Raw genomic sequence first — 13,075 nt, forward strand, 5'->3', positions numbered from 1 at the left:
GAAGTATCGAGTGCATCAATGTACATCCGTAACCTGGGTTTTTAGGCCTTAACGTTTACCTCATATGGACATGGACGCCTGTCGTTGTCAATGCTATGCTGGGTGGTGAGCTCACCTGTGGTACCTTACTACTGATATTGACTTGACTGAAATATCATGCAAGTTATCATGATGATTCGGATATATGCCATGTATCAACGATCCACAAAGATGCTCGTTTTTCTCGTTGTAGTCTTGCTGGCTTCCACGATCGCCTCCGGCGTGATCACAGTGATGGCAAACACTGGTGTTTCAGGGGGTAAGCTTTAATCATCGAAACTCTCTAGCACATAAGACTCATGGACAGATAACAGAAGAATACATCCTTTTGGGCTACCATACGTGTACTTTCACAAATTACATATACCAGATAAATCTGGGTTTCAAGAATATGATATCCACCGCGATATGGGAGATCCTCGCTTTCGTTCTTGTAGTCTGGATCGTCATAAAACACTTCCGTGAGCTGCGACAAACTTCGACAGGATCGACCATTAGGGACTGTTTTACGGTATTAACCGAAAGTCACACATTTTACTTTGTAGCGTGAGTTTGATGGATTGGATTCTATCATCTTGTTTTGCTGATGTTCCGCATGTGTTAGCTTTGCTGTTGTAGCTTGCTTCACCCTACTAGGCTCGCTGTCTACAAATATCATAGTACGCCAACCTGCGACTGAGCATTTGCGTCCTTCTGCTCATCATCATTTATACAGTACTCATCATCTGTGGGATCGGCTCTTTATTCCGCTGTTCTCCAAATTGCCCAGGTATTGCAGATGTTTGTGCTGGGGCCACGTCTGATCCTCAGCGTTCGCGAATATCACGCTAAGCTCGTGGCCATATCCGACGAGGGAACAGGCATGACGTCTATGTCATTCCAGGCTGGTGGTGATGCATCGACTGGCGGAGACGTTTAGCACAGGAAACGATCCAAATGATCAACTACAGTACTGTACTACATATAGATTTTATCAGTCTCGTTGTGGTATTTCTTTAGGAGTATCGTCGTGATATTTATTTAGTGTCCCGGGATGAATTGGACAACAGAATTAGGTCTAGGAAAACCACATTGCCGCCAGACAAGAAACCACCCGATTCACAATTGAAACGGTTGAGCGCTTGCATGAAATTTGAAATGATTTTGCTCCTCTTCCTTTCGAATTCACCATGCTGCGACCTTTGCGCAAGATGGACTCGTCTCACTCTCATGCAAGTCCCTCCATACGGTACCAATCCCATATATATATATATGCAAATCACCCTATTCATTCCATTACCTTCCCAATTATTATACCCTCAACACCCGTTTTCTCATGGGTCCTCATGTTCTACTCAAACTAATTTCTACCCCGCCCTGCAGTTCACGTCGGCCTCCCCTCAATCCAAAGCCTTTGGCTATGAAAACTGCATTGGTGTATTCGCTCAAACAGTCCTTCCCTGCGCAGCACCCCGGTACGAAATCATCTATGGCCTCACACCCGGATCTGTAGGTAGCATAGGTCACATCGATGACCTCTTTGGCGTGGATGGCTACAAACGCACTTTTGCGAGCTCACTCCTCGTATTTGGCGCTTTCCGCAGTTTGCACGCTGCATGGGCCACCCTCGAAGCACTATTCATCATTGCCTTGTAGCCACAGTACGCGAAATGGGCTTGGGCTTACGCCGCGGCCCTCTATCGGAGCACCATGTACCTGAGCCACCACTATCTCATTGATGTGTGGTGCGTGTCTTGCCACTGCTTGTTTTGACTTTTTCGTGCCCGAGGAGTTGCGCAATGGGAGCGCTAATCCTTCCGGAGACAAATACGAGAGGTACGATCTCGAATTGGGGAGCAGCGGAGTAGGCGCGGACGAGTGAACGGTGAGCGATGAGGAAGAGACGCCTATTGCTTACCGATCGTCGAATGCTGGAGCGGGTAGAGAGCATAGGCATACAGCTAGTATCGTGAATCACATCAGTGCTGATGAAAGAACTGGAGAGGAGGATTGGAGTCTCATTGTTCGTGTTCCCGCCTGAAAGCAGGAGGTAGTGCGTTAGATGGATCGTGTTCTTGCGTATGCCCGGGTTTTGGTTGCTGGATTCTTGCGCGACTCTACGTCTGCATTACGGGTAATTGCGGTCGACGCTAGCACCCTTCTAAATCTCGGTAGACATTCATTCCAGCTCAAGTTCGATTGCGGATCGACTACTCCAATTCGTTTTGCAATACGTCAAGGAATAGTGTCTGTGCCTGCGCGTCCTAAATGCCTAGAATGAGCCAAGGCTGCAACGATACATCAAAGCTGAGTAGATACGCACCCGGCGAATACGCGTGTCGAGTGGTTCACTGTACTGGATGTAGTGTGGTGTGGTGTGATCCATGCCGTTGCGCTATCTGGTGGCCCTTGGAGACGGAGAAGAACGCGCCAGCGTACAATATAAAACCAACGCGATCCCGATGACCATAACCGTGTCCGTATATACAAGGACACCCATGGGGTGTCTGCATCTCCAACTCTTCATCTCTTTAGTCACACTGTGAGATTATGCGAGTCGGGACAGCTGATAGCACTGATGACGAATGCGTCAGTCCTGAGGCACGATCTCTGGTTTTTGATTCCGGAATGGTACAAGTCTATATCACTTACATAAAGGATTCAGAGTCGGGATCATTTCTCACTTTCGAGGTAGCGCAGAATTATCGTGGCATGGGTGTATGCGCTCGTTCGGAAAGAATGGCAAGGCCGAGGAGGGTAAATGGACCGGACTCCTGCATGTTCAACATCAACGTCAATATGAAAGACCATCGTTGTAACAGACGGGTGGAAATACATACATACATCAGGGCTGATGAGAGCTGGGGAGGAGCTAGAGGGTGCAGGGTCCGTGTTCCCACTTGAAATGCGATACACCGACGGTATATGTACTTTATCGGTATCAATATCGTGCGGCCGTGATCTTCAGATTGCTGTTGTTGTAACGCGCATTCGATAGAGCTGGTTCATTGTGCGATGATCGATGCGTGTGATAGCGTTTTGTTGGCTCTGCAACTCTTGGCACCGGCCCAGGGCTCATTGGAATCTGGGTGACGAGCAGGATCTGATAGTAAGACATCTGATGAAAGTAGAGAATTCGAAGAACGCACCGGGACCTAGCCATTAAAAAAACCAACACAATCCCGGTATATTCCATTGCTGCGCTTGCCCTTGTTTGATGTCGGAGTCTGCATGAACAGAGGAGCGCTGGTCATGGCACTGTGTCGCAGGAAGAATCCTGCAGAACTTGAACTCCAAGATATCACAAGGAAAGAGCCTCGAGTTCTAACGAACAAGCCTCCTCGTATCCGCATATATGGTTTGCATGCAATGAAGACTCGGCTACTATAAAGAACCGTTTTTGTTAGGCAGCAAAGAATGGATGGGCTATGCATGACAAATTGAGTATTGAGGTTCGATACGAAGAACTCGTACCTTACCAATGTTGGTATTAATCTCGACCACTAGGTATCGGTCGTTCAGCATCTTGTTATGCATATGTAGATGAGTAAGGAGGCGAATTCCATCTGGGGACCCCACCGGGCAGGGACTATTAAGTGTGGGTCTCTCAGGGTTGCTCAGCTTGTCCTTCATGGAGCTTTACCATTCGTAGCTCCACAAAGAACATATTGAGCATCGCTGCTGGCCCTGCTCGGCTCCACCATAATGACCTGAATGGATGTATTCCAGAGTCAGTTAATCGCTCAGCCAACTTGAACCTGCCGCTCACCCTCGGTGTGTCACTTGGTTTGAGAGGCATAAAATTTGAAATGACTTTGTTCCCACGGGACTTTACTATGCTCAATCAACGCGCTAGTTGCTGGAGCGAATAGACTGACTTGACAAGTCGTCTTCATCTTCTGACACTCACTAAGCTCTATGTACACAAATTCACCCTGAAAGACTCGATTTACATTCTTCACATACATTCTACCCTCTTCTGGCTTACTCTCGTGCAAGTCCATTCCCCTCAAAACTAGCCATGCACCCTCCGACAATGGAGGGAGGTTGCTGTGGGCCTACACAATGTATGGTGTAGGCTGCAGTTGTCCAGCGAGGAAGCCCACAGTACATGCTGGTCATTATTGGCATCAAGAAAGTCGTCCGTTCTCTTTGGGGGCTCGTTATGCCATGTTCTGTATAAGGTTTAGTCACGACGTTTGTCTTGAACGGCGTCTATCGCTATCCGTAATACCAGTGGACACTCTTTTTCCTGGGTTACCTAACTCCCGGTGTCTCTTGCTGGTCCGCTTGGGCTTGTCCTCCTCGTCCTGAAGCTTGCGCTACGTGAGTCGTTCGCGTTAAGCTTTTGATGAGTTTTTTTTGAATAAGCCATCGATGACATAGACTGTATGTCTGGCCTTGCATTCGCCTCCCATGGCTCCGGCGTTGTTGCTGCGCTTCAACAGGTTGGGTTAAATATGAATTACACCCAGGTTGCATTTATTCCACAAGTACAGCCGCGACAACATCCCCATACTCATGCAGATCTAGAACTTAAATTTAGCGCTAGGTATATTTGCTAGTTTGGCTGGTCTCAACGCCGTGCGCCGATCACGCGGCCCTCAGCTAGTCACATAAGGGCACCTCCAAACGCTTGCCAACCCTGTGAACGAATGGTCGCCTGTGATGTGGTGGGACCACAAGCAGGACGGACTGTATTGTCATGCTGGTAGGGTAATTGTATGGTCACGAGGATGATGTATTAAAGGTTTCGAACAGGGACGATCGACCATCTACTGCTGGATGTGAAGATGGATTGTGTTTATGCTGGTTCCGGTTTCGGGTCTCCCTCGTGAGAAGTCACCCACTTTGAAAAGACACTACTCAATGTATCTTTGTGTACAGATCTACATACATAGGAGCTAAACCCATACCTGCCGGACTGACTATGTGTTGATGGTGTGCACGGCCGGCCACGCAGTAGAAAGAGTCATTTGTGATTTTCATGCGGTCTGCAAGATGCACTGCAATCTCTCGTAGGCAAACCAATGGAAGTATTAGATATCATATTGCCACTGCATGGTTGACAGTCTTTTCAGTTTTTGGTTTGGTTTTGGTCTTGGATATTCTTTGGGCTAATCTGCTCGCGCAGTATTTAAACAGGACTAGGCTGTAGAAATGGATGGAGGCCCTTCGCGTTTGCCGATACTAACATCTTATACAGGCCTTCCTCGCATCGTCATCTTCATATAGGACTCGTATTTTCTCTCGCTGCGCAAGTTATTTAGTACGAAGCTACATAGCATTTGGATTTTTTGGTTTCACACACATTGTCGCTCCCAAATTCACATCTCTTAGGCCCCCTTCGGAACTCAAATTAAATGAAACCTTCCCAAAAACCGCGCATGTACACAAAACCATTATATTCGGCAGGACACGGCAAAAGGCTCTACTCAGCTTTAATTGCATCGAGTTGGATACTTTTTATTGCATATACCCTCGTTTCACTGGGTTTGTGGTTGCTAGATTATTCTGTCTCCTGCTTGGTATTTGCTGCTCTACATCACCATTACCTGAGCGGTACTCAAGTGCTTATTAATATCATTTTCAATCTCAAAGCTCATCGCACGATACCTGCGTCCCCAACTTTCCAGTCACTGGGCAAAGCATTAATATTGCCGGGGAGTATACTGCGGGCTGCCATCATGATTTACAACTTTCCTCGACATCAATCATACAGTGTACAAGTTTCTGGCAATCCCTCAGGACTCAGTACCAGCGCCTTCTTCGACATACACTACCCTTGCGTCTTCCATCTTCGCTTTCGTCCCCTCAGTCTCTGTCCCCTCTTCTAATGTAAGTAACGTCCCGATGTTCGTGGTACAGGGCATCTGTGTTAAAACGACACTCGTGAAGACCCCACATGACTGGTCGAGATCAAATGTTTCCTTCCAGCATACGCGATATGCAAAGGTAACGATAACTAGGAGGTCGCAGATGACGAGACTGAGTGCGGTCTGATTCCATCAGATATTGCAGACACGGAAGCATGCACAGTACTTACCTTGACGTGCGCGAGGATGATCGTGATCTTACCCATGTTGTGGACCTTAAGGAGGATTATAGAGTAAGGGATGGTGATAGCTGTGTTTAGAAGCGATGCGCTAAAAGCGGAAAGAACCAGCATCTTTGTGCTCTGCGAAAGCCCTACATTTCTCCAGAGATATAGTGGTGCAGCAACGAGGGAAATATCCGCGGTGGCGTCCGCTGCAAAACCCAAATGTTATTTGAGGTCCATATCGTGATGCTAACAGCGCAATAAAGCACAAAGTATAGAGGTACTGACTGATGAGAAGCGAGAGCGCCATCGACTTGCCCATGTGACAGGAATGGAGTGCGCACATGGTGATCCTATGAGCGAGGAGCGCGGCCCACATGCATGCGAAGGAAACTCCAATGAGATAGGTGATCTGCCTGTGATCCTTGAAGCTTGAGTGGTTGGTGATGCGGATGATGGAGAAAATAACGCTCATACGTGCAGCCCTATACCAGCGAGTCGGAAATCTGAGTGTTACTGGGAGAGTCATAATGCGTACCATTGGACACAGGTGAAAGCCACTGTGAGGATCCAGGCTTGGATTGATATGAACATGCAATCAGTATTAGAGTGCAAAGTCGGGTGCTCACAAGTTGCCCTTTGACTGTTGAGCCAGATACATGCCAAGCAAACAGCTAAGTAGGGGGATATGGTCAGCTTGCTGATCAAGACAGTGCAGAAGAAAAAAATTACCGTCTCCGATCAGTGCAGATGCCGCCCATGCATCCTCCCACCACAGGTGACGCATCCAGGCTCTATAAGCGAGCCTGAAGATGGTACAGAGGATGGCAATACTATGCGATACCAATGCTACGGCTTTCCAGCGATCATTAACATAAGATTATAAAATACTGGCAATTCTCAACTCACCACTCAGTCGGGATGAGTAGAATAATGCTACCATCAGATGAAGTAGCTTTGGATGCAAACCATAAAATTTAAAGACTGATTATCATATGTACTTAAGTATGTGATGCAGGTCCCAGGAGGACCCTTTGTAACTTACGTGCTTCCGTGATTTGTCTGCTGGAATGACAACCTGCATGCAGGGCCGCATGCGCAGACAGACCTGACTGGCAAAGACTCACAGAATGTATGTTATCGAATCGGTCATGGAGGACGGCGTTCTTCCTCTCTCTCACATCGACTGCAGCAGGAAAGACTACTTACAAACAGGCCTTGAAGCTTGATCAGCCTGAGAGGGACCAGGACCACATACGCAGAGAGTATCACCTTATGGATAATGGTCAGAAGATAGTGTCCTGGGATGATTTCGGCATCGGGAAAAACCCAAAATCGTGGAAGCCATAGTGACGGTGCTTTGTAGCCATTTTAGCGACATGTGGGCACTGGAGCAATATATATACTAGCCGCAGCTTAAGAATTAAGCTCAAGATGGAGTCGAATGGACTTCACGCAAATCACCTCCGAGTCACTACACCGTGACGGTACCCGGAATCCCCCGGCTGACGTTGTCGAGGTATCTTTCTTATTCTGACATCCACACGCTGAGCATGGGCGCCACACTGCGCTCAAAATGTGGGGTACGAGGTTAATGTTGAAGTTTAGCTCGAATGAGAGAAAGAATCTCTTTGCCATCCTTGTGCCATCCAGGGACACTCTGCACAATGCAGTAGCATTTCTGGAACTCAAGTATTGATGCTCATTGTATTGTTGGCCACCGTCAGCCCCTGGTCATCATATGTAGATCCTGAATGTACCTTCAATGAAGTGGTATCGAATCGCCGTTTTAAAGAAAATGATAAGAAGGCTCAATAGAATTAAAAAAGCTCTCTGATGCTGTAATCAGCGATGTAGTCTTTATCCTAAAGTTGTACATAAACCGGTCGGCGGTCATACTTACTCCTCGAAGGGACAATACAAATAGTGTGCATGTAGCATAATTGATGGTTTGAGCGCCATAGGTGCACTTTAGGCTCGATGTCACCGGCGACAGATCGTGTGACGGGCTTGATCAATTATCACATCTCGTTATCATCCAGTGAGCTGATCGGTATTACCACTCAGTACTAGATGATTAGGGAAGAACACACCGTGCCGCGCTGAAAAATAATTGACGCAGCGGTCAAAGTTGAGTTCATTACCACCAAGTTACGAGTCTCCGCTACAGTAGGTCGAAGGAAACCAGTGATTCGTCGCCTCGTATGCGTGAAATAGCAGTAATTTGTCCTAAGGTGAGTACATATACTAGCAACGGCTCAAATTTCAAATGCCACAAACGGAATTTACCGATTTCAATGTAAAACTACAAGTCGTAGGAGAAATGGTGACGCAACAAATTCCTTCAAGACCTGAAAGCCCATCGTTCCTGGGAAGTGTTCGAGCTCTCCGATGCCAATCGAGCCCTGCATGAAGGAGAGTGCAGCATCAATTTCAGCCTGAGCAAGTCGACCGGTAGGCACGAGGTGTGCTTGTTTCCACTGCAAATTTTCCAAAACCTCATGAACATGTATAGCGAGATTTGTTGACTTCATGCTCAGAACACCATTGTCTGAACCTGGCAAATTCGCCCTCGTCGTTGTCACCAGGGCTGGAAGGGCTTCAATGCGTTCGCCGACCAGTGCAGAGTGGCATGCGCACACTCGTGACTTTGTGTTTGCTGTCGTGCATCGGTCTGAGTAGCAGTAGCGAGAACGAAAGGGAATGTTTACTGTATTGAAGCAGGTTTTGTTTTTGGGTGGAAGCCCTGAAGGGACGACCCGGCCCCAATAGCGGCCCCAACCTGTGCGAGCGAGAGCCGAGGTGAGCTGTGATTCCTAAGGCGGTAGGAGTGAGAACGACGCAGCGAAGTGAACCTCAGATTTCAAATTGTAGGAGCCGCAGGGGGACGCTTCGAGGTAAGGAAAGCGGCGTTGGAAAGAAGAGGTAGCAGCTTGGAGGCATTCGCGTGAGCAATGTTGCGGGCATCCGGGTAAGCAACATTGCAGGCATCTGCACGAGTAAAAGGGCGGGCCTTCCATCAGCTGGTTGGATTATGCTACAGAGCGCCCTGTAGCACTGTAGTGAATTACATTTCCCTGATGCCACTCAAGGCAAAGGTGTGGGCATTTGCATGAGCACAAGTGCGGGCATCCACATGAGCAAGGTGCGGGTAAGAACAATGGGAGAGATAAGGTAAAAACTAATATACTAGGCAATCTACTCCACATTGAGGTGAATAAGCAGATAGTTCCCTCCCCTTATCAGGTTTCCTGCCCTGATGAGCGAGAAAACCCGACAAGTTTGCAACGGAAAACTTCCTGGATGAGTAAACTTGAGAGGGCAGCGCAGAAGCGCTTTCAGATGCCCCATACCCATGGCCAGCTTCCTCGTCGGACTTGTCTTCATTGCATGCAAGGATTTAGGCCCTCAGAGCTCACCGGTTTGCCAAGTAGGCGAAGATAACCTAGAAAATAGAAATCAGGCAAAATAAAAATTCGGGGAATCACCTAGGGTCACGAAAATTTCGAAGAGAAGGAAGATTAATAAATAAAAAGTAGAAGGCAGCAGGCAGGTTTGAGCCTGCCAGAGCATGACGTGAGCACTGCATGGTGCGGAGACAAGAGAGGCCATGTGCTGCACTGCTGCTGCCACAAAGTCCTGATTCCAACTCTACGCTCGTCCCTCGCTTCGGGGTAGACTACTAACCTTCCAAAAGAATGTCCCCCGCCTCTCCTGGGTAGAATTGAAAGGGAAAACCCTGTCCAAGGTATCAGTATACGTGAATATCCCAGCGAGGTAACATTCGAGATCCCAATGTACAAGCCCCTGAGCTGCGTCAACAAGAGAAATGCCCCACTCGAGATGGCCATGACTGCTCAGATATTCATGCCACTTATCGTTCATTGCCAGGGTAAAGATGAGTCGGGCATAGCAGCAGTCTCGATTGCAGGAGGAAGAAGCGCCGGACCGATTATTGCCGTAGACTGTTGGGTCATAATTTAGACGTGCGACAGCTAAAATAGCACAAGGAAGCTCGTACTGGGGTGTTGCATCTACACCCTGTTGCATCGAGCCAATTGTGATGGAAAATATTTCTTCGCGAGTGTTAGAAACAGCTCCCAGTGCAGCATGCCGAACTTGAGAAGGTCTGGTGGGGACAATACAGCGGATAAGTGCCGTGACGTAGGAATACTGCTTGGTAGAGCTTCCTAGTCTGTGCGTGGCACTTAGCGAATTCTTCACAGCTGGGCACGAGTCCGCCACTGTGACACCATCGTAGACCACCATCCTAAACCAAGCCTCCATCACCCGGAAGTGAAAGGCCATAAAATTGTCCGTGAACAAGCATTGTTTTCAGAGCAGTGCATACGTCAGCATGATGCTTCCTTCGAGTTTCCTCTTGCTGTGTTCTTGAGCTGATTGTAGGCGGAACGGCCATCCGCATCACGAATAAAACGACTCCTCCCTCCCAAACGATTCCGGACCCAAACGCCGAAAAGAAGGTGTTGATCAATTTTCGCCGGCTGGCTGGAAAGATGAGTTATAGCCTTGACGCACTTCACAGAAGACTCTTTCCTATAATAATAGGCCTGGAAGTTATCTAATAAGCGTATATATATATATATCGCTGAAGCACCAAACCGCGGAGACCATTGGGCGAGAGGTACCATTGCAGCCACAGCCTCAACGACTTCCAGTGAGTGGATGTCTCTAGTATCCAGCAGATGGCGGACAATTTAATGGCTGTGCTAGTAGGAAAGACAACGCATCTGTACGGGTGGACATGTTTGAGGATGTTAGCTCTGTTCCTGTGTCCGGACGCAAGATTGACATGACAATAGTGCTTGCATAGATGAGAATGTCATCCGCAGTGATGCAGATGATGATGCTGGATATCGTCATTTGCTGGGTCCACATGTTGGCGTTAAGCGACAAGCCAAAAGGGGAGCAGGGATATTAGGAGGACAGGGAACACCTACAATATTTACAGTCTGGAGGTAATAATACTCCAGCCCATCCAATTACATCTGTCTCTGTATGCAGCGCTCCTCTAGAGACCCCCCCTCCCCCCCCGTAGAGTTAAGCCATTGCTTTCCCAAGACGTTAAATGCGAGGCTGGCGTTTGTATCCAGACACTCGCCTATGCCAGCCTGTCTCGAAACAGTCGAAGAAGGATGTTCCATATACAAGGATTAACTGCTGATATCATTTACAGCATTTGGGCCGCTCAGTGTGATTTAAATCAGGTGCAACAAGAGGACATTGGTAGTGTCTCCTGGATTAGGCTGCATTCCGACAATTAAAGTGGAGTTCACAGCTGAGAATAAACCAGCCTTGTTGGCGCATTAGGTTTGCACTAAGGGTGTATAGATGAACGCACAAACGTCAAGATAATCCATATCATCATTTGCCCACGTGAGGAAGTCATCACCGTACTCCGCCGAAACCCTGTCGTACGTTACCCAAAACTTTGGATCACCGTCTTTGTCGCGTTCTTGAGCTATAGGAAACCCTTGGCATCCATTGAATATGTGTTCGTCAGTTTTGAGCCTTTGAACCCAACAAATTCAGACCTTGAGTCATCTGCAATGATTGGTTGACCCTTACACATTCTTAGTAGGACTAACCTGGACGGCCATGGCAGGTTCCTCACTCGCTTGATCCCATTTTTATAAGTTTGTCCATAGGTGCTACACTCAGCCCAGTCTAGCTTACCTCTCACTCGCTTGTTGGGAGGTCAATCCCGATAGATGTAGGACAACACGCATTTTGCATGTTTTTTTTTGGCTGTCGTATTTGGTAGACGCAGGGGGGGAGAATGGCACAACTTGCCGAAATATATAATTGCCATGCTAGCTGGTGTCTAGTTTACACGTCGCAGAATAGAATCATTGCTTCTTGAGCATGTGTTGGGTATATGTTATCAAAGCTTCAAGCTACAAGTGCAAGAAGCAGTCTTGGAAGTTGCGATAACCCTGTCGTTCGATAAAATTTATCTTGTGCAGATTGATTGGCATTGCTGAGCGCTGAGTGCCATCATCGTAACATTGATAATTTGAGCTGCAGCCTGCAGGTTCGCTGCAAGCAACGTTTAGAGTTCAGGTGTGACTGCGTGATATTCACGTGGCCCATCGGAATCCATGCTGCCATCATCACCAAAATTACCAAATCCAGACATCACATGACATTTTGAATTTTCTGATGCCACCAATGACACATACCGGTGATCTCCGACATTTGACATATCAGTGCGATACGATGACATCGAACATTCCGTCTGTCAGACACCACTCATCTAGTAGTGTGCCTGTCAGACAGGCATCAGATACATTCAGATACATACAATGTATGTAGAGTAATTCTAAATATATAATATGAAAACTGGGTGAAGCTCGAGCAAAGTACCTAAAGGGCACCATAGCCTTCTTCCATAAGTATGTTATCATTGAGTTCCTTGCTGTCATCAGCCATAATCTCATCCTCCTCATTGTCCATCAAGATATTGTGCTCATCCTCATCCTCATCCTCATCCTCATCCTCATCCTCATCCTCATCCTCATCCTCATCCTCATCCTCATTGCCCTCATTGTCCTCATCCCCATCCTTGTCATCCTCATCACCCTTGTCCTTGTCCTTGTCCTTGTCATCCTCATCATCCTCATCAAATTCATCGGCAATATCTTCAGCTTCATCATCTGAATCTTTGGGAACATGTCCCTCGTGCTGCAAGAAGTCGTCCCACTCTTGCATACCCTTGTGGCCAACAGTGCCCCCTTGAAATCTCATGAACATATCCCTATCTACAAACCTAAGTAGCATGTATATAATTAATAGGTAGATGGTGAATAAAATAATAAACATACATGTTCACATAATACAACACCCAATTGGGGTCTGATTTGTGCCATCTGATCGTTGGAATCAGAAGTCCTTCAGGATGGCCAAAAGTGAAACCCAGAATGATATGAACGCCCCAAATGATGCATTCTGGATCAAGAAATCCATATGTGTTGGGACTGTCATCCTCGAAAAATT

At 47.4% G+C, this 13,075-nt stretch overlaps 4 protein-coding genes across 4 annotated transcripts; 1 reads left to right on the forward strand and 3 right to left on the reverse strand.

The window, feature by feature from the left end:
• The first annotated feature begins 1,301 nt into the window (after positions 1-1,301).
• BJ212DRAFT_1322104 (uncharacterized protein) lies at positions 1,302-1,849 on the forward strand. Its single transcript, XM_041334443.1, has one exon. The coding sequence runs from the start codon at positions 1,550-1,552 to the stop codon at positions 1,736-1,738; it is 189 nt and encodes a 62-aa protein (XP_041198446.1). The 5' UTR covers positions 1,302-1,549; the 3' UTR covers positions 1,739-1,849.
• A 3,808-nt stretch (positions 1,850-5,657) lies between these two features.
• Positions 5,658-7,497, reverse strand: BJ212DRAFT_1423892 (uncharacterized protein). The gene is made up of 9 exons (XM_041337643.1): positions 7,331-7,497; positions 7,104-7,275; positions 6,968-7,042; positions 6,791-6,913; positions 6,688-6,732; positions 6,597-6,633; positions 6,347-6,543; positions 6,065-6,267; positions 5,658-6,017 (listed from the first exon to the last, which is right to left on the reverse strand). Exons 3-9 carry the CDS (start codon positions 6,999-7,001, stop codon positions 5,763-5,765), a joined length of 894 nt encoding a protein of 297 aa, XP_041198447.1. The 5' UTR covers positions 7,002-7,042; positions 7,104-7,275; positions 7,331-7,497; the 3' UTR covers positions 5,658-5,762.
• Positions 7,498-9,473: 1,976 nt separating this feature from the next.
• On the reverse strand, positions 9,474-10,366 carry BJ212DRAFT_1295831 (uncharacterized protein; the record flags this gene model as incomplete). The annotated part of the gene is made up of 2 exons (XM_041332364.1): positions 9,474-9,503; positions 9,746-10,366. The coding sequence occupies 2 exons, from the start codon at positions 10,364-10,366 to the stop codon at positions 9,474-9,476; spliced, it is 651 nt and encodes a 216-aa protein (XP_041198448.1).
• Positions 10,367-11,061: 695 nt separating this feature from the next.
• On the reverse strand, positions 11,062-11,651 carry BJ212DRAFT_1295832 (uncharacterized protein; the record flags this gene model as incomplete). Its single annotated transcript, XM_041332365.1, has 3 exons — positions 11,062-11,180; positions 11,421-11,590; positions 11,614-11,651. The coding sequence occupies 3 exons, from the start codon at positions 11,649-11,651 to the stop codon at positions 11,062-11,064; spliced, it is 327 nt and encodes a 108-aa protein (XP_041198449.1).
• Positions 11,652-13,075: the final 1,424 nt, after the last annotated feature.

Source organism: Suillus subaureus (assembly GCF_016647635.1).
Source record: "Suillus subaureus strain MN1 chromosome Unknown BJ212scaffold_3, whole genome shotgun sequence".
NCBI lineage: Eukaryota > Fungi > Basidiomycota > Agaricomycetes > Boletales > Suillaceae > Suillus > Suillus subaureus.